This window comes from Pyrus communis, chromosome 14, assembly GCF_041283825.1.
Source record: "Pyrus communis isolate YQ-2024b chromosome 14, ASM4128382v1, whole genome shotgun sequence".
In the NCBI taxonomy this organism is placed as follows: domain Eukaryota; kingdom Viridiplantae; phylum Streptophyta; class Magnoliopsida; order Rosales; family Rosaceae; genus Pyrus; species Pyrus communis.
Window position 1 is genome coordinate 2,459,283 of NC_142578.1, and position 20,353 is coordinate 2,479,635.

Genomic DNA, 20,353 nt, shown 5'->3' on the forward strand with positions numbered 1-20,353 from the left:
ACCAGTCATAAAATGTCATGCAGGAAAATTAAATCATGAAGGCGTATAATAGGCTCGAGACTTGATATACTGCCACACAAGCATTCCGGATTGTGTGTAAGTTTCTCTCCTCTCGAGGAGCTCCGAAAATTTTCAAAAGAAAAGCAAAACCCGTCCTAAGAAGTTAAATAAAATTCAACGAATGAATAACAATCCTTGTACAGATATCAGATACAGAATATACAAGATTAACCTGTATTTGGTATTCCTGAGAGTATATATATGTGATCAAAACATTCTCGTCTAGCTCGAACTAAATCGTAACCTGACTGTAAGAACATCCTCGGATTCTTCTGTAAACAAGTACCCGGACTACGAAATGATCCATCTCTATAAATGCCCGAGTCGTTAGTATGTCAACTACTTGATAAAGTACACAGTTTAGTACACAAAATTGTACTTACAGGCTTCGACAATCAACAAAGTTTAATAGAAATAGCAACCAATAAAGTTTAATTCAACAATCAACACATGTAAAATGAAAAAGGATTTCGTTTTTAAATCATTACGGCTAACAGTAATGGCATATTTACCAGATGTAATGGCCTTCTTTATAGTCTCGTTATCACTCATATTTGAAACCAGCTCAATCTCCACCCTCTCCAAGAGTCCCTCAAGCTGGTCTCTAATATCTCTAGCACGCTTCATGCTCCTCACCTGTAAGAGGAGTGTTGATCAGTATTCAATCAATATAGTGTAAATTGATATAGTCAAAGCAAGATGTTAATTAGTACGTAGAAGAAACAGGAAACGCCTAAACTAGTATCAACGTTGCAAATAAAAAATACATCAAGGCTTTAACAAGCATCGGTCTCAACTATACGTCACCACAAACTGGTATCAAAATGAGAAACAGTGAAATATCAAAATCTACCTGTATATAATTCTCGTAACACCACTGGGTTGAGTAATTGGTCTCTTTCCAGGAGCTATAAACCTAAGATTACAAGATGAAAACAGAAACAAATGGAGTCAATAACAACTGAAATATTACTTGACATACAGTTAAAAATTTATCTCAATTAATTGTTTCTGATTCACCGATTCTTGTATCTTTTATAATGAGAATCAGTACCAACCTCATTCAATTCATTATAACTAAACGTTAAAAATATGAACTTTACCATTTCCCATCCCCCATCCCCCAAGTCCCAAAGTCATGGTTTAAAGGCCTGAACATCAGACATGTTCACTAAAGGGAATATGGAAACAAAACTATACAATAAATACCTTGAGCAATGCAATGTGATCTCCTACATTCCCTGTGTGAAAATTCAATCGTGCATTGTCCGCATGGACTTGCTTGTCCTTTGGACGGTAAAAGATTGAATTACAAATGGAAAGCATTGCAGCAATGGAAATAATCTCGTCTGAACACTTGTACTTATCAGAAGCAACTATCATCTTAGATAGCATGGGGTCAAGTGGAAACTCCGCCATCCTTCGACCAACTTTAGTCAACTCACCTACCTTATTTAATGCACTTAGTGCAAATAAAAGTTCCAGGGCTTTTAGCAATGCTTTAGATGGTGGAGGGTCCATAAAATCAAAATGTAACAAGTCATGAATACCAAGGCTCTTCAGCGAAAGCACAACATTTGCAAGATTAGTCCTCTGCACTTCTGGTACTGTGTTATCGTCCAAATCATTGTAATAATTGTAGGCAGTATATAAGCGGTAGCACTTTCCAGGACCTGTTCGACCAGATTGACCTTCCCTCTGCATTGCTGATGCCTTTGAGGTGGGAGTGATTAGCAACGACTCCATCCCAGTCCTTGGATTATAGGACTTCATCTTGCAAATCCAGGGTCAATAACATATTTGATCCCATCAATAGTAAGCGAAGTTTCAGCAATATTTGTGGCAAGGACAACCTTCCTTGCCCCTTTAGGTGTGGGCTAAAAAATTGTTGATTGCAGCTCAGTTGGTAGGTTTGCATATATGGGACAAATAATCAGCTCAGCAATTTTTGTCCCTAGACCCCTTGTTCTGTGCTTCATTATTTCTTCTGCTGTCTCAATTTCTTCTTGACCAGTGAGGAACACCAATATATCTCCAGGCAGTTGTGTCACATGGATTTGAAGTGCAGTTACAATTGCTGCATCTAAGTAATCAGCTTCTGGTGTTTTCGTGTAATGTATTTCAACAGGATACTGTCTCCCAGGAATTTTGAAAATTGGAGCAGAATCAAAATAATCACTGTGACTTCTCAGCATCAAGCGTCGCTGTAGACATCGAAATTTCGGTGAAATGAATGTTAACCAATAATTAAAATTTCAACGCTCACGTGTCACATAAATTTTACATGTAGCGTGTGACTCAACGAAAAATCGAAATAAATTGGAAAGGTCATCAAATAGGACACGTGTCAATATCTGGCAGAAATGATTTATTTCATCTGATTATTTAAATCCAAAAAATCAAGTTTTGGAATTCTATAAATAGGAGGCCAAGGCATTCATTTCGGAGGAAGAAAAAGGAAGAAGGGAGGAGGGAAAGGAAGAAGAAGAAAGAAAGAAGGGAATTTACATCACACCAAAACCTTGAAGCCTTGAAACTCTAAAGCTCTCAAGCAAATCCCGAAGGATCAAGAAAACACTCTTCGTTCTTCGTCAAATTCTCCTTCAAGGTCAAGCCCCGACGGCCCTTGAAGAACTTCCACCGACTCAAGATCAAGCCTCGACGGCCCCTTGAAGAAAGTGTTCATCATCCGTTCGTCCTAAGATCAAGCCCCAACGGCCCTTTGGATCAACAACCTCAACAAATCCACACATCCAATCAGTCTTCAAGATTAGGCCCAAAAGCCTTTGAAGATCCGCTCATCCATCAACCCTCAAGATCAAGCCCCGACGGCCTCTTGAAGAAATCCATACACTCAGTCTTCAAGATTAGGCCCAAAAGCCCTTGAAGATCCGCTCATCCATCAACCCTCAAGATCAAGCCCCGACGGCCCCTTGAAGAAATCCATACACCCAGTCTTCAAGATCAAGCTCAAAAGCCCTCGAAGATCCGTTCATCAACTGTTCATCCCTAGATCAAGCCCCGACGGCCCTTTGGATCAACAGCTCATCCACAAACCTACACCCTACGAAGATAGAATCAGAGGATCAAATTACAAAGAGATTGTAACCCCAAAATCAATACAAACAAAAAATATATTTTGTACACGTATTCTTGTCTCTTGTTTCAGGAATTTTTCGTGTTTACAAATTTGGCACGCCCAGTGGGACAATCTCTACCTCTCATCTCTATCCTCCAATCATCGAAAAACGCAAATGGCATCAAGAAAGGATCAAGCTGTTCCTGCAATCAAAGCGAAGAACAAGAACATCATCGCCGCAAGTGGTGATATTTCGGGCATCATAACCCGAAGTAAGGCAAGAGCTCTTTTTGCTGCAGCTTCCGCCCCTGCATTAACTTTGTCAAAGGAACAAGAGCACTTGAGGTACGAGCCTGTGATCACCCTAGCCTCGCTAAGGGCATCAAAGGGGAAAAGCCCGAGGAAATACTCAGAGTCCCTACTCTCCGATGCTGATTCGAGCGGTAGTACAACCATGCAAGTCATGACCACTGGAGCAACTTCAATCGAGGAGCAGCTAGCTCAGATGAATGAAGCAATCGCAAAGCTCACACGGACTGTGGAAGAGAAGGACTTGCAGATTGCCGCACTTGTCAACCAACTAGATGCGCTGCCCGACGTGAAAGTCGACCCAAATATTGGCCTATTAAAGAAAGAAGACGACGAAGAAGAGGAGCCACCAGTGGAGAAAGTTGAAGAGAAGCCGAAGCTAGACCAAGCAACGGCATTCATGGGATCTCTCTCTATCCAGCAGCTACAGGAGATGATCGCAAGCACTGTCAAGACACAGTACGAAGGAAGCTCGCATGACTCCGTACTGTACTCAAAGCCTTACTCCAAGAAGATTGATGCTTTAAAGATGCCAAGGGGTTATCAGCCCCCAAAATTCATGCAGTTCGATGGAAAAGGCAACCCGAAGCAACATGTCGCCCATTTCATTGAAACTTGCAACAATGCTGGGACAGAAGGAGACTACCTCGTCAAACAGTTCGTGCGTTCGCTGAAAAGTAACGCTTTTGACTGGTACACTGACCTCGAACCTGAGTCTATCAACAGTTGGGACCAGCTAGAAAGGGAATTCCTCAACCGTTTCTACAGCACTCGTCGTACTGTAAGCATGCTAGAGTTGACCAGTACGAAACAGTGGAGAGATGAACCTGTCGTCAACTACATAAATAGATGGCGCTCCTTAAGTCTGGATTGCAAAGATCGGCTTTCTGAAACCTCTGCCATTGAGATGTGCGTTCAAGGCATGCACTGGGGGTTACATTACATCCTCCAAGGTATAAAACCAAGAACATTCGAAGAGCTAGCAACTCGTTCCCACGACATGGAGCTGAGTATCGCTAATCATGGGAAAAAGGAGCCAATTACTAACTTCAATAAGGAGAAAGTATTCGCCCCAAATGTAGACAAGACCGGGAAGAAGCCCGCTAAGGAAGCTTTCACCGTCAACACTACCCCCATCAAGACCTCTTCAGCGCCCATCAAGACTTCCTCAGCGCCCATCAAGACCTCCTCAGCGCCCATCAAGATCTCCTCCAAGAAGAAAGCGAAGGAGATAAAGACAAGTGAGCCTTCTCGCACCCAAGACAGATACAAGAGCACCTTGAGAGAGTTGGAACAGAAAACGTACCCTTTTCCTGACTCTGACATGGCTGCCATGTTAGATGACTTGCTGGAAAAAAAGGTGATTGAGCTACCCGAATGCAAGCGTCCTGAAGAAATGAATCGCACAAACGATCCTAGGTACTGCAAGTATCATCGTATTGTGAGCCATCCTGTTGGCAAGTGCTTCGTTCTCAAAGAACTCATCATGAAGCTAGCACAACAAGGGCAAATTGAGCTCGACCTTGAGGACACGGCCGCAACGCATACCACTACAATTGCGTTTGGATCGTTTAATCCTGTGCCTCTCCAAATGACACCTGACCGTTCCCGTGAATGCTTAAGTTGCACGGCACCTCCTACACAACCATCACTGGAGAGAAGCGACCAAGATACACATGCTGATGATGAAGAAGGATGGATATTGGTAACCTACAAAAATACAAGGAAACCAAGACCACAAGTCATACAGCCAAAGGTGGAACAAAGAAGAAATCACCACGGCCGCAACAATGCGAAGCCTAAAAGAAACATAAAGCATAATAAAACAACATATGCTAGGGAACCTATGGAGCAGGAGCCACGCATTCCCGTTTCCTTGCGTGAGTACTTCCCGAATGACTTTTTCCAACAGTGCACTACCGTGGCCTGTCACATGGTTGAAGTAGAAATAGATGAGCCCTCAAAAGGCAAAGCTATCGCCACTGAGGTAGAAAAGACCCTTACACCTGGAGAAGGTCTGCCAACACACTTTAGCATCGAGGAAGCGCTACCATTGCCAAAAAAGATGCGAAGAGCACTAGCAGCAGTCTTGGCAGGTCCCGACGACCACAAAATGCAAGAAAGTAACGACGAAGGCTCGAAGCTTCAGCCACATGAATGTGCCACATGTTGTGCCATCCATGACGTAATTAACTTCACTGACGAAGACCTACTGTTGGGATCAAAGCCTCACAACCGTCCTCTCTTCGTCTCCGGGTACATAAAGGAATACAAAGTCAACCGCATGCTTGTGGATGGTGGGTCGGCCATAAACATCATGCCAAAATCAACAATGACCATAATCGGCATCAAGGTGAATGAACTATCCCTGAGCCGTCTGCTGATCCAGGGTTTTAACCAAGGAGGACAAAGGGCGATAGGCATGATCCGAGTAGAGATGACCATGGGAGAGCTCAAATCAAGCACGATATTCCACGTGATTGATGCAAGAACTTCCTATAGCTTGCTCTTAGGAAGACCTTGGATCCACGCAAATGGGGTAGTGCCGTCCACCCTTCACCAATGCCTAAAATTTTACCGAGAAGGAGTGAAGGTGATCCAAGGTGATACCAAGCCATTCACCGAAGCCGAATCACACTTTGCAGATGCCAAGTTCTACATGGATGAAGAGACGGTACCCGAAGCCCTTCCGGAAGAGATCAAATCCACGGGCAGAGCAGCACCTAAAAAGCAGGAGTGGCAAGCCATGCCTAAAAAACAAAAAGAGCAGGCCGGGCCATCTTCAAGCAAAGATGATGACGAGTTTGCTAAACCTGCAACAACCAAAGGGAGTAGGATGCCGTCAGAAGGACCGAACGCACCCATATTCCGGTATATCCCGATGTCAAGAAGAAAGAATGGTCAATCTCCATTCGAAACTAGAAAAGCCGACACACAGTGGCACACGGATAACGTGAAGTTGCTCAAGACGAATGCAGTTTTGCCTCTGACACAGCTAGGGGGTGCTAAGGCCGCAAGACTACCACAAGGCTTCATAAAAGCTCTACCAAAGAAGGTGGAATCAAGCTTTCTTCCAACCAAGAGGACCGAGGAAGGTTTCGACCCTAACGCCTACAAACTCATGTCAAAAGCCGGGTACGACTTCGCTTCTTCTGCGGTGGCTGGAAAGAAAGTTTCAAACACTGTCAATGACGAAGAACGTAACCTCACCAAAACTCAAAAGAAGTTGAAGGAGCATGGTTACGGAGTTGACAACAACAAAGCCGGACTTGGTTTCACACCAAATGCACCTGTGATGATTTCAAGCCAAGCGAAAAACACTAGCACTCAATATGTCAGCATGAGCATTGAACAAGACCAAGAAGAGCCTAAACCCTCCCCTCGGACGTCGGTCTTCGATAGGATGAGCCAGTCAAGCTCCAGAACTTCAGTGCTTAATCGCATTGGTGGTCAAGACCGAACCTCTGTCTTCAAGAGGCTTAACGCACCGACATCCCAAAGCTCTGTTTTTGAAAGGTTGTTAAAGCCTAAGAAACAAAGCAACACAGTTATCTCTCCTCTGCGACGATCAGCTTCAGAAAGGTTTGAAGATAATGGGAAGCCTTTTGGAAAAAGGAAGACAACACTAAAGGAAGAAAAGCTCAATGGGTTAGGAGAAAAGGACGACGTTCGAAGCTTGATTCCTTCAAGGATGAAGCGCCAAGCAATCCTAGAGGTTGACACAAAAGGACCACTAAAGGTAAGGAGGCGCATCATCGTCCACACTGGCAAATCTTCATGCCAACAAACCCAAGAGAACGGCACTGAAGATGAAATCCCTAAGAAAGATGTCACTTCTGGCTCTTTCGACTCAAAGTCTTCACCTCAACCGCTGGGGGCATGTTCCAAAACCATGTCAGTCAAGTCAAGTGAAGATGAAGGATGGATTCAGGTCACTCCGAAGAAGCTGCACGAGAAACATATGTCTTGTCCACAAGTTCACCAATCGGAAAGGGGGCAAAGCAGCTACCGTCAACCTTCAAAGCTACATGAAAATGTTGAGGATGATGAAATTACAACACAAAGATCATTCATGCGGGATCTTTTCTTCCTCGAAGATGTCTTCAATTTCTCGATCAAGGCTCCTTGTTATAAAGATTGTGAGGAATGCATTTCGAAGATCGCTTCGAAGAAATTGGACAAGCAGCAACCATCTTGTCCACAAGTTTATCAGTCGAAAAGGGGGCAAAACAGCTCCTGTCAACCTCCAGAACAATGTGAAAGTATTGGAGATAATGAAATTTCGACACAAAGATCGTCCATCCCCATCACAATGTGCGACCTCTTCCCAGAAGACTTCTTCAATTACCCGGTCAAGGCTCCTTCCTATGAGGATTGCGAGGAACGCCTCTCCCAGAACACCAGACAATCCTTATGCCGACAAGCCCGAGAAGACAGCACCGAAGAGGAGATCCAAGATGTTTTCCACGTCACGGTTCAAGAAGGTAAAGAAGACGAAATCCCCGAGGAAGATGTCACTGCTGCACCACCACAGCTCGAAGATGGGGGACAAGCCACAATTGATGATCTCAAGGAACTCAACTTAGGTACAAGCAAGGAACCAAAGCCTATCTTCGTAAGTGCATTATTAAGTACAGACGAGATAGAGGAGTATTATCAGCTGTTGTTAGAGTACAAAGACGTCTTTGCCTGGACCTACAAAGAAATGCCCGGCCTGGACCCTATCATCGCTGTTCATCATCTTGCGGTCAGGCCTGGAACACGGCCGATAAAGCAAACTCAAAGACGCTATCGATCTGAGCTTATCCCACAAATCGAGGTCGAGATCGACAAGCTAATCGAAGCAGGCTTTATTCGAGAAGTGCAATACCCCAAGTGGATCTCCAACATCGTCATTGTCCTTAAAAAATCAGGACAAATACGTGTTTGCGTAGACTTCCGGGACCTCAACGATGCTTGCCCAAAGGATGACTTCCCCTTGCCAATCATTGAAATCATGGTGGATGCAACCACTGGCCATGAGGCATTATCATTCATGGATGGCTCTTCTGGATACAATCAAATTCGCATGGCCCTCGAAGACGAGGAACTAACAGCCTTTCGTACTCCAAAAGGTATCTACTGCTACAAGGTAATGCCCTTTGGTCTAAAGAACGCTGGAGCTACGTATCAACGCGCAATGCAGAAAATCTTCAATGACATGCTACACAAAAACGTAGAATGTTACGTAGATGATGTGGTGGTTAAGACGAAGAAAAGATCAGAACACTTGAAGGATCTGCGAATAGTGTTCGAAAGGCTGCGAAAATACAACCTCAAGATGAACCCGTTAAAGTGTGCGTTTGGCGTCACCTCTGGAAAATTCCTCGGCTTCATCGTCAAGCACCGTGGTATTGAAGTAGACCAATCAAAGATCAAGGCTATTCAAAGCATGCCCGAGCCAAGAAACCTGCACGAGCTGAAAAGTCTACAAGGACGGCTAGCCTTCATCAGACGCTTCATCTCCAACCTCGCAGGGCGTTGTCAACCGTTTAGTCGCCTTATGAAGAAAGATGTTCCATTCGTGTGGGACAAAGCATGCCATAATGCTTTTGAAAGCATAAAGAAATATTTGTCAAGTCCACCTGTCCTGGGGGCACCTGTGCCCGGGAAACCACTCATATTGTATATTGCTGCTCAGGAAAGTTCAATCGGAGCACTCTTGGCGCAAGAGAATGAATCCCAAAGAGAAGGAGCACTTTACTACCTCAGTCGAACTCTCACCGGCGCTGAGTTGAACTATTCCCCAATAGAAAAGATGTGCCTCGCTTTGGTGTTTGCCATTCAGAAACTCAGACATTACATGCATGCTTACACCATCCACTTGGTTGCTAAAGCCGACCCTGTCAAATACGTTATGACTAAGCTAGTCTTGACAGGGCGACTCGCTAAATGGGCTTTGCTTCTTAATCAATATGAGATCATCTACGTCCCAGCTAAAGCCGTCAAGGGACAAGCGCTAGCAGACTTCCTTGCCGATCATCCAATCCCGGCTGATTGGAAAATCTCAGACGACTTGCCTGACGAGGAGGTGTTCTACATCGACATCTTCCCGACATGGACGATGTTCTTCGACGGATCCGCACGAGCAGACGGAGCGGGGGCAGGAGTAGTATTCATGTCACCACAAAGGCACATACTACCTTACTCCTTCCAACTGAATGAGCTATGCTCCAACAATGTTGCTGAGTACCAAGCATTGATCATCGGGCTCCAAATGGCGATCAACATGGAAATCACAGCTCTTGAGGTATATGGCGATTCCAAGCTCATAATCAACCAACTCTTAACTGAATATGAGGTGAGGAAAGATGATCTCGTCCCATACTTCCGGCTAGCGACCCAACTGCTACAAAAGTTCGAAGCTGTGACACTAGAACATGTGCCAAGAAAGGAAAATCAAATGGCAGACGCTCTCGCCAATCTAGCCTCGAGTATGACACTAGGAAAAGATGAAGTTGCAGACGTGCCGGTTTGCCAAAGATGGGTGATTCCGCTCGTTAATGAAATGTCACTAGATGATACAAATGTCATCTCAGTACTCCCAGTCGATGCTGAAGAGTGGAGACAGCCGCTGATCGACTACTTAGAGCACGGAAAGCTTCCAGATGATCTTAGACACCGTTCCGAAATACGTCGACGAGCGCCTCGTTTCCTTTACTACAAAGGAACACTCTACCGACGCTCTTTTGAAGGACTGCTCCTGAGATGCCTAGGTGAGGAAGAAGTTAATCAAGCCATGGAAGAAGCACATTCAGGTGTGTGTGGGGCACATCAATCTGGACCAAAGCTACATTTCCAGCTTAAAAGAATGGGTTACTACTGGCCGAGCATGGTGAAGGACTGCCTGGAACACGCCAAAAGGTGCCAAGCCTGCCAATTCCACGCCAACTTCATACATCAACCGCCTGAACCATTACACCCTACAATTGCTTCATGGCCGTTCGACGCATGGGGATTGGACGTTGTAGGACCAATTACGCCAAAGTCATCTGCAGGGGAAGCTTACATCCTAGCTGCAACAGATTACTTCTCCAAGTGGGCTGAAGCCATACCTTTAAGGGAAGTAAAAAAGGAAACTGTTGTTCGTTTCATCAAGGAGCATATCATCCACCGATATGGGGTGCCTCGCTACATTATCACTGACAACGGAAAGCAGTTCTCCAACCGACTCGTGGATGAGCTTTGCGACAAATACAAGTTCAAGCAGCACAAGTCTTCCATGTATCATGCGCCAGCCAACGGCCTCGCGGAAGCATTCAACAAGACGCTGTGCAACCTCCTGAAAAAGGTAATCGGCCGAACAAAGAGAGACTGGCATGAAAGAATAAGTGAAGCACTTTGGGCATATAGGACTACACATAGGACTCCTACCCAAGCTACACCTTATTCTCTCGTATATGGCGTAGAAGCTGTTCTACCGCTCGAAAGTCAAATTCCCTCACTAAGGATGGCTATACAAGAAGGCTTGACTGATGAAGAAAATGCAAATTTGCGCCTTCAAGAGTTGGAAGCACTGGATGAGAGAAGGCTCGAAGCTCAACAACACTTGGAATGCTACCAAGCACGGTTATCCAAGGCATTCAACAAGAAAGTCCGCCCAAGGTCTTTCCAAGCCGGAGATCTCGTGCTGGCATTGCGTAGGCCTATCATTACAACTCATAAGACAAAAAGCAAGTTCACATCAAAATGGGATGGACCCTACGTAATACAAGAGATCTACACCAATGGCGCCTACTTAATCATGGCAGAAGACGGGTTGGAGATCGGCCCCATCAACGGCAGATTTTTGAAGCGCTACTACCCCTAAAGCAAACGCACCACGCTCCTGGCCCGCAAGAGCATAAACTGTGTACGGCAAAATCATCATCAAAAAAAAAAAAAAAAAAAAAAAAAAAAAAAAAAAAAACCATCACTCATTCGAACTACGTTATGACTTGATCTCTTCTTTGGAAGAGTACGTAGGCAACTTGAAACTTCAAAACTTCAAGTACAGTCACATCAAAATAAATAAATAAATGTTTTATTACAAAAGAGAAAAAAAAAAAGAAAAAAAAAATACATATGTTACTATGTATTAGAAAAAAATATATATTCTCTACTATAAAAAAAAAATAAAAAAATAAAAAAAATAAAAAAAAATAAAAAAAATAAAAAAAAAAAATCGAAACACGGTAAAAGGTGGGTTCACGGCAAAGCGAGTAAAAGTACTAGGTATAAATTTATTGTTTATAATTTGTTCTTTGTCTTGGTGTTGCTTCAGCTTTTTGCAGAGGAAGAGAAAGAAGACTTGGCTCTTCTTATTTTCACAAAAGCAAAGAAAACGGTGAAAGTTCCACCATCGCAGCCATGAACGGCCACAACCCATCTCAGAACAATCCTTTCCACCGATCCCAGCTCCCCGGTCTGCGCCTCAAGACCCGATCCAATCCCAATTCGGAGCCCGACCCACTTCCCCAAACAGAGAAATCCACCATCAGACCCAGCAACGGCAGGACAAGAGTCCCAGCCAGACTCCCAGTCCAATCCGCGGCGCCGGCGATGTGCTGCTGCAGTGGGGCCAGAGAAAGAGGTCGAGAGTCTCCAGGACCGAGATCCGAGCTCATCACCCTCCTCGCCCAGCGCCTCCGTGACGCCTTCCCATCCGTCACCTCACTCACTGTCTACTTCCGATCTCACTCCACCGTCCAGAACGTCTCCCGTCTGTGGCCGGGATTGCGCCGGGTCAAGCTCCCCTTCTCAGAGAGCTACAGAGACACCCCCTTTGGTCCGCCTGGGATGGAACAAGCAGGACCCCAGGTACATGGCCACCATCATCATGGACAGCGCCAAGGTGGTCGTACTCGACATCCGCTTCCCGACCCTCCCCGTGGTCGAGTTGCAGAGGCACCAGTCCAGCCATCTCCAGTAGTCGCGGCATTTAGTTCTCGGGGCCCAGATTCGGTCACAGCCGCAGATCCATTTGCATTGGAAGCTAAACATTTTACAGAAATTCGTGTGTTGCATAGAGATGTCCGCATCGTTCTGGAAGGCAATGACAAGTTCAGTAATTTGATTGGGTCAGTATATTACCCTGATGGGGACTCGGCGAAAGACTTGGCCTTGGAGCTTGTTGAAAATGGTTATGCAAAATACGTTGAATGGGGTGGACGTCTTTGCACACTGGAGTTCTGGCAAGTGCTGCTGTGTTAACAGGCATTGGGGTGTTGTTTTATTTAAAGTGCACTAACCTGTAATGCTTGTCCCGATTGTGTAAAGAAAACATACTCGAATCGATTATAAAGGTACACAAGAGCCAGCTTCGCCCTACCAAATCTCATTGGCAGAGGGCTCAAGGAAACCAAACATTTTGGACTCGAAACACCAGCAGCAGTAAGTGTTCTGTGATCTGCCCTCTACTCATCACCTAGCGCTGTTGCAATTCCTCCACTTCAGGCTTGACGCCTTGCACTACCTCGAGCTCGTCACCCTGGCCACCATGATCAAAATCAACGAAGAACTTCAGTGACCGCTGTCAAACGACTAGCCGATCGTGAAGCTCGACGCCTTACACTCTGCTTCAAGCTCTGGCTGCTTCTGCACTTACGCCATGGCTGCTGCCTGTGAATGTGATTAACAAAAACAAAGTTTGTCAACTCACATCTGCTTGCCTCTGCTGCTGCCTGTGAATGTGTTTAACAAAAACAAAGTTTGTCAACTCACATCTGCTTGCCTCTGTGAATGTGATTAACAAAAACAAAGTTTGTCAACTCACATCTGCTTGCCTCTGCTGTTGCCTTTGAATGTGATTGACAAAATCAAAGTTTGGCAACTCACACCCAAAGACTTTCTCCATCTTCTTGCCTCTGCTGCTGCATTTGAATTGGAGAAGAACTTCAACGACCACTGTCAAACGACTAGCCGATCGTGAAGCTCGACGCTTTGCACTACTCCAAGCTCCTCTGCATTTCCTCCCTGCAGGGAATATTTATATAAAAAAATATTATTAAAAAAAAAAAAGGGGATCTATCTTGGTGGATCAGTACCACCGAAAGCAAAGAAAAAATATAATAAAAAAAAAAAGGCTATTTAACTTACTTGAACCAACGGGTGTTTAAAAAAAAAAAAAAAAAAACATTTTCCTGTTTTTCCTCCCAAAACAAGGAAAGATGTTTCTCCTTTTCTTCCTTTATAATTTTTTATAGCCAAAAGCATTTGCAAGTTGTTGTCTAGCTGAAAGCATAGTCAAGTTGGCCATTATCCAACATATAAAAAAAAAAAAAAAAAAATCTTGGTGATATATATGTTTTATCTGTATTTAGCACAATACACTGAATAAAATAAAACATGTCCATTAATCTCCAAGAAATTACAAGTGTGTACAAAAAAAAAAAAAAAAAAAAGATGGAGCTTTCACAAAGGATGTTCACGTGAAGCCCCATTACTTGGCAAAACTCTAGAAGCGGAAGGCATCGGAGCAGAAGGCATCGGAGCAGAAGGCATCGGAGCGGGAGGCATTGAAGCTAGAGCATTCCAGGCCTCAATACTTGGCCAAACGCTGGAAGACCCAGGAAAAAGGTGCCTCTGGAGGAAAGACGAAAACCTTTGACGATCGCTTTGAATCCGACCTTCAGATTCTTGCAGCTCATCAAGCTTCCTCTTCATGCCCGTCGAATAGTTGTTTGCAAGCACGTGCAAACTTCTATTCTCATACTTCAGCTGCTTGATCTCTTGCTTGAGACTTTCCACCTCTGCCATCAACGATTCAACCTGACGGGAGCGAGCAAGTAGGCGTTGGCCCATGTTGGACACAGAGCCTGCACACTGAACGCTGAGAGCGAGGGACTCTTGAACGGCCAACTCATCGGACCGTCCTGACAGCAGCCTACTATCTTTTGGAGTGAGGAGGTTCCTAGCTACTATTGTAGCTGTTGTGGCGTCCTGCATCACGGAGTCTTCACCTGTAAGAGGACCGGTAGAAGATAAAAAAGAAGGGCGCCATACATTACCTTGACCGGGTGCAACCGGATCGCTGCTGAGACTCAAATCTAAGCAAAGGTTCGATGAGTTAGTCATTTTTTCAAAGGTGTTCAGAGAGAATGGGTGGATGAAGATAATTCTCAAAAGGCCGGAGGCGATTTTCAAGAATGGGCAATTTTCAGAGTGTGTATGTTGGAGTGATCGATACCTCTGTAAAAAGCCAAGCGACACGACCACCGATTCAAAAATCCGGATTTTCCTGCGTGAAGTTCGGCGACCCGTTCGCGGCTTTTCAGAAAACGCGTTCAACTTTGTCAAAAGATATCTGACAAAGTCGAGAACACGTGGAGGCCATCATCGCAACTACACGTCTTTAGCCGACAAGCGCAAAGTTCGGCGACGCTTTCTCTGCTTTTCAGAAAACGCGTGCAACTTTGTCAAAAGTGGCGCTCGTTCAGAAATCGAAGAGGCGTCGTTTAGAAATCGAAGAGGCGTCGTTCAGATATCAAAGAGACGTTTGTCGACAAGGGTAAAAGAACGGTACCACCACTTGCTATTAAGAAATCCCTATATGTGTCGACCTTCGTCTCTTATGGCAAGGCAGACCTGAAGAAAATGCCCAACTCTTCCTCACCTCTGAGGGCGCACTCCCAGCAAAGCCTCTCGAAATACACAATTCTTCTTCTTCCTTTGAGAAAACCTATTCAACCTTTGAAGATACCAGATGCCTGGAGTACAGATGACCCAGGAGGAAACGATAGATTGAAGCATGTGCTGATTCATTCACCGCTTCTTCAAAAGCAAAGGTATCTCATATCATCAAGGGCGAAAGCATAGGTATCTCATATCATGCTTTTTCCCTATCTTTTCCTTTGCCCTTGTTCTCACCTGCCAAGACAAGGACAGAGGAAGCAATATGTCGGAACCTCCACTCAAACCAGTTGCCACCAAGGAGTGAAGCACCATTTAAATGCAAAGGTTGCATTCAACTCCTGCATCGGAGGACAAATACTACAAGAGAAGATGCTAAACCTGCATAAGGAAATACCACTTCTGCAAAGGGGAGCAAGTAAGGCAAGCAAAAATGATACATCGAAGCATGTGGAGACAAGCACAACAAATATATGTGCTGATTCATTCGCTGCTTCTTCGAAAGCAAAGGTATCTCATATCATGCTTTTTCCCTGTCTTTTTCTTTGTCCTTGTTCTTACTCGCATGGCAAAGTGAAAGAAGCAATCAGCCGGCACTTGGAGTCAGTCTTCCGAACTGGAACCGACTACCTGGAATCTATTCCTGATTGCTTACCTAGTATTGCTCTCGAGTAGTCATCTTCAACGGTTGATACACTGCCAGAGAAGGGACAAGGAAACTTCAATCTTTCCGATTCGTATTCAATACAAATTGGAAAGATTGAACAAAGAAACAGGTCAGCACCTCCACCTCGTACTTGCCTGCCATATCCTGAAACCGCTCGTAGACCTTCGGGAGGAGACCAGAAAAATCCTGCTGCCCAGTTCAAGAGTAGCACAAAGGAAAATCAACGATGGGAGGAAACCAGAAAATCTTCCAGTCGAACTCAAGATCAAGCCTCAATGGCCCTTGAAGAAATCACAAGTCCGATTCAAAATCAAGTGTTCACCACCCTTGAATCAAATTCAACTCCTGATAAAAGGAGTAAGTTCAAACCTTCGGAGGAGACCAAAAGAATCTTCCAGCCCAGTTCAAGATTAAGCTTGTGGAAAATCAACGATAGGAGGAAACCAGAAAATCTTCCAGTCGAACTCAAGATCAAGCCTCGATGGCCCTTGAAGAAATTTCCAGCTCAATTCAAGATCAAGCCTCGACGGCCCTTGGGTTGACATCTACATTAAGGGACTTCAAAACGCATCTTCTACACGTGACAAGCACATGTCAACGACGCGCCTTGAAGTGGGGGCATTTGTAGACATCGAAATTTCGGTGAAATGAATGTTAACCAATAATTAAAATTTCAACGCTCACGTGTCACATAAATTTTACATGTAGCGTGTGACTCAACGAAAAATCGAAATAAATTGGAAAGGTCATCAAATAGGACACGTGTCAATATCTGGCAGAAATGATTTATTTCATCTGATTATTTAAATCCAAAAAATCAAGTTTTGGAATTCTATAAATAGGAGGCCAAGGCATTCATTTCGGAGGAAGAAAAAGGAAGAAGGGAGGAGGGAAAGGAAGAAGAAGAAAGAAAGAAGGGAATTTACATCACACCAAAACCTTGAAGCCTTGAAACTCTAAAGCTCTCAAGCAAATCCCGAAGGATCAAGAAAACACTCTTCGTTCTTCGTCAAATTCTCCTTCAAGGTCAAGCCCCGACGGCCCTTGAAGAACTTCCACCGACTCAAGATCAAGCCTCGACGGCCCCTTGAAGAAAGTGTTCATCATCCGTTCGTCCTAAGATCAAGCCCCAACGGCCCTTTGGATCAACAACCTCAACAAATCCACACATCCAATCAGTCTTCAAGATTAGGCCCAAAAGCCTTTGAAGATCCGCTCATCCATCAACCCTCAAGATCAAGCCCCGACGGCCTCTTGAAGAAATCCATACACTCAGTCTTCAAGATTAGGCCCAAAAGCCCTTGAAGATCCGCTCATCCATCAACCCTCAAGATCAAGCCCCGACGGCCCCTTGAAGAAATCCATACACCCAGTCTTCAAGATCAAGCTCAAAAGCCCTCGAAGATCCGTTCATCAACTGTTCATCCCTAGATCAAGCCCCGACGGCCCTTTGGATCAACAGCTCATCCACAAACCTACACCCTACGAAGATAGAATCAGAGGATCAAATTACAAAGAGATTGTAACCCCAAAATCAATACAAACAAAAAATATATTTTGTACACGTATTCTTGTCTCTTGTTTCAGGAATTTTTCGTGTTTACAGTCGCACTTGAAATAAGCAGTTTAAGATCATGTCTAAACCGAGCAATATCCTATTACAAAAACCACTACCCATCAGATATTCGAAGAAACCAAAGGTATCTATGAGTCTATTACGAAGTGCTTCCAGCAGGGTGGTCATTATAAAGTAATTTTCAAATAAAAACAAAACCATGACCTCAAATTTTGGCACACATATAACTAGAGTTAATCCATAAAGCGTGAAATTATGCAAAGACAAGAAAACTAAATCTTCAACCATGGTCAACTACTCAGTTATCACCCACAAAGGTGCACAAAGGTCACATAAAAATTGGGACCACTGATGGTTTGGTCCAAACATCGATGAATAATGATCTTCAAAAAAATAACTCTACAGAAATGACTAGAAAACATGAAAGATTTACTGCTTACCTTTACTAATCCAAATAGAATATCAGTTGAGAGTGTTCGCTCATGGGCCTCGTCCACCATCACCACACTGAAACAATTGCAGACAAACATTGAGACAGAGCCAAAAAACGAATATCCAATCATTATGCCACTAGGTTAGCTTACCTGTAGCTAGCCAGATCTGGTTCACCAAGGAATTCTGACAAACAGTCTTTTCGGATGTGCAATCCTCAAAACGAATGGAATAACCAACCTGTAAAAAGCACCCACTGCTGTTACAAGAGATCCGATTGCCACTACCTCTATTGCTTTTTTCTAGGTTTTGGGTAAATTTTCAGAACAGATAAGAAACTAGAAAAAACATTTCAAATTGGTAAACAGAACGTACTGCATATCATCAAAATAGGCATACCATCATAACATCAGATAATCAGAGTGAGTATCAAGTCTTTGCAGGTCATTAAGTTTTTCTTATAATCCATTCAGGTTATTAACTTATTACTTATTAGCATAATGAAGAAAGATCAACTCAACGAAATTGGGATACCTCGTGCCCAAGTTTGACCCCCACTTCTTGAGAAACCCTTGCAGCAACACTTACTAAGCACATAATATGCATTTCTTGACAAATATGTGTCACGTAATTATATCCTCAAGTTGTAGTACCTTCTTCCTTTTTTGACAACTTTCTCTCTGTTAACTGTTGGAAGGGAGATAAAAAGATGTTAGCGACAAGAAAGGAAACAAGCAGTGTCAGAAGTGGTTCAAAGCAAGGAGACAATCCCAGCTGATTTGATACCAAAGAAGTAGAAATGAAAATCAGCTCAGAACTAAATTTGTACCTTTCGTGTTGCTGTTGTGTCTCAGTCCCTTATATTATGCTCCAATTGCTTCCTCTCTCTTTGATCACGCAATCTTTCTTCTTCTGACTGCATGCCATTATAAATAGAGGAAATGTTAAAATCTGGTAGAGAAAAACAAGGAAAAACCTATAACTGAAAAATGAATGTAAAATTGCTACTCAGTGTACTGAGATTTATAATAATATGAGAGAGAACCTACAAATAACACTGTTGGGTAAAAAGATGTCAAAATAATCAATCAGACTACAACGTGAGTTTAAAAAAGTATTGAAGAACTATAACAATTCAGTCAATTTTATCTCTGCTTCCATCATGCAGTATTACTTAACTTTGTTTTTCAATTAAAACAGTGACAAATTACGATACTGAATCTATGCCAAATTTAAAAATATAAATAAAAGAAGAAAACCTCTTCTCTTTTCTCCTCTTGTGCAATCAGCTGCAGCATTGCACTACGTTAAAACAGCAAATACCCTGAGAAACAAAAACAGAATACTATATTACAAAAGTTCAAAGGCTTAACCTCATCATTGTCATCTTCTTGACTCAAAATATTCTTCCTAAACCGCTTCTTATGGGAATCTGGTTTCCTTGACTCTGAAACAACAGGAACAGATGATCTACCTCCATCATTGTCGTCGTCATCATCGGAATCCAAAAGAGCATATGTCTTCTGCTTCCTGACCAACATCGCAGCTTCCCTCTCTTGTTTCTGATATGCTTATATATACATAATAAAGAATAGTACAGTCAGGAAATGCATGATTTCATCAACGGATAAAACTGGGGTAAAAAATCCTGAGTCTGTACATTCATTTGATTAAGAACAAGAACTCACGTTCAAACCAGATTCTTTACGGGGCACTCTAGAAAGGATGTCTTCAGCAAATGCACTTGTTTCAGCTGATGAAGACAAGCCATATTCCACAAGCTTGCTACCACATCAGCTGGTGATTTTGCTTGTATTTTCCATTAGTCAAATCAAATTGCATACAATGCTGCTATCATCCGTTTGAAATTAACAAAATCGAAAGCAACTTAACCAGTAAGGTGGACAAGGACTAAGAACAACTAACTTATTCCGATAACGTACTGAACAACAAGGGCGGCCGAGTATCCGAGCAACGTCATTAGCTTATCGGGTACCAACGTCTTCAGATTACTCTCGCTTCCCATTTTTACTGCATTGGACAACACAATCTTTCTTGATATACACGAACACAAAACAACGGCGAAACATTAAATTCGGGAAAAAGTCGAAAATTAGAGCATGACATTTGAGCTAAATCAATTTAACACCAATTCAAGAGAATTCAAAATTTTTATGCTTAAGCTAAAAAGCAATTAAATTTTAATGCAATTATTGTAAATTTAAAAAAAACAGGATCACATTGGAACCCTAACTACTGCTTCCTGCTAGGCTACTTGAATTAATCGAGAGAACTCACGATTTAAACAAATAATTTCCGGCGTTTGTTTGCTTGGCAGGGAAAGGGATGGACTTTATATAAGAAGGCTATGCGGGGATTCGCACGTGAAGGAATATCAGGACGGTGTGGAGGTTGCGGTGGCTTTCGACGCCACTGCAAACGGCGGAGCTGTACTGTTCGCCGAGCGTTCAAAACACTGTCACGCCCGCGACAGGAAGAGAGAGAAGAGAAAAGTGCAGGCTTTTAAGAAGTCGGGTCGGGGTAGAAAGAAAGTCCGAAATTACAAACCCGTGGCGTTTTA

General features: G+C 43.5%; 1 protein-coding gene across 4 annotated transcripts; it reads right to left on the minus strand.

The window, feature by feature from the left end:
• Positions 1–36: 36 nt before the first annotated feature.
• Positions 37–20,353, minus strand: LOC137712399 (pre-mRNA-splicing factor ATP-dependent RNA helicase DEAH1-like). Of its 4 annotated transcripts, none has more exons than XM_088684101.1 (13): positions 20,071–20,353; positions 19,461–19,803; positions 19,247–19,342; positions 19,032–19,096; positions 18,602–18,688; positions 18,307–18,459; positions 17,925–18,012; positions 17,781–17,847; positions 17,369–17,419; positions 1,611–2,264; positions 1,270–1,522; positions 914–976; positions 37–696 (listed from the first exon to the last, which is right to left on the minus strand). In XM_088684101.1, exons 11-13 carry the CDS (start codon positions 1,477–1,479, stop codon positions 466–468), a joined length of 504 nt encoding a protein of 167 aa, XP_088540227.1. In that variant the 5' UTR covers positions 1,480–1,522; positions 1,611–2,264; positions 17,369–17,419; positions 17,781–17,847; positions 17,925–18,012; positions 18,307–18,459; positions 18,602–18,688; positions 19,032–19,096; positions 19,247–19,342; positions 19,461–19,803; positions 20,071–20,353; the 3' UTR covers positions 37–465. The 4 variants fall into 4 exon arrangements, with proteins under 4 accessions (XP_088540227.1, XP_088540225.1, XP_088540226.1 ...); XM_088684099.1 differs by having other exon boundaries at positions 1,270–2,264; positions 19,461–19,569; positions 19,699–19,803; positions 20,071–20,322; XM_088684100.1 differs by having other exon boundaries at positions 1,270–2,264; positions 19,032–19,061; positions 19,146–19,334; positions 20,071–20,329.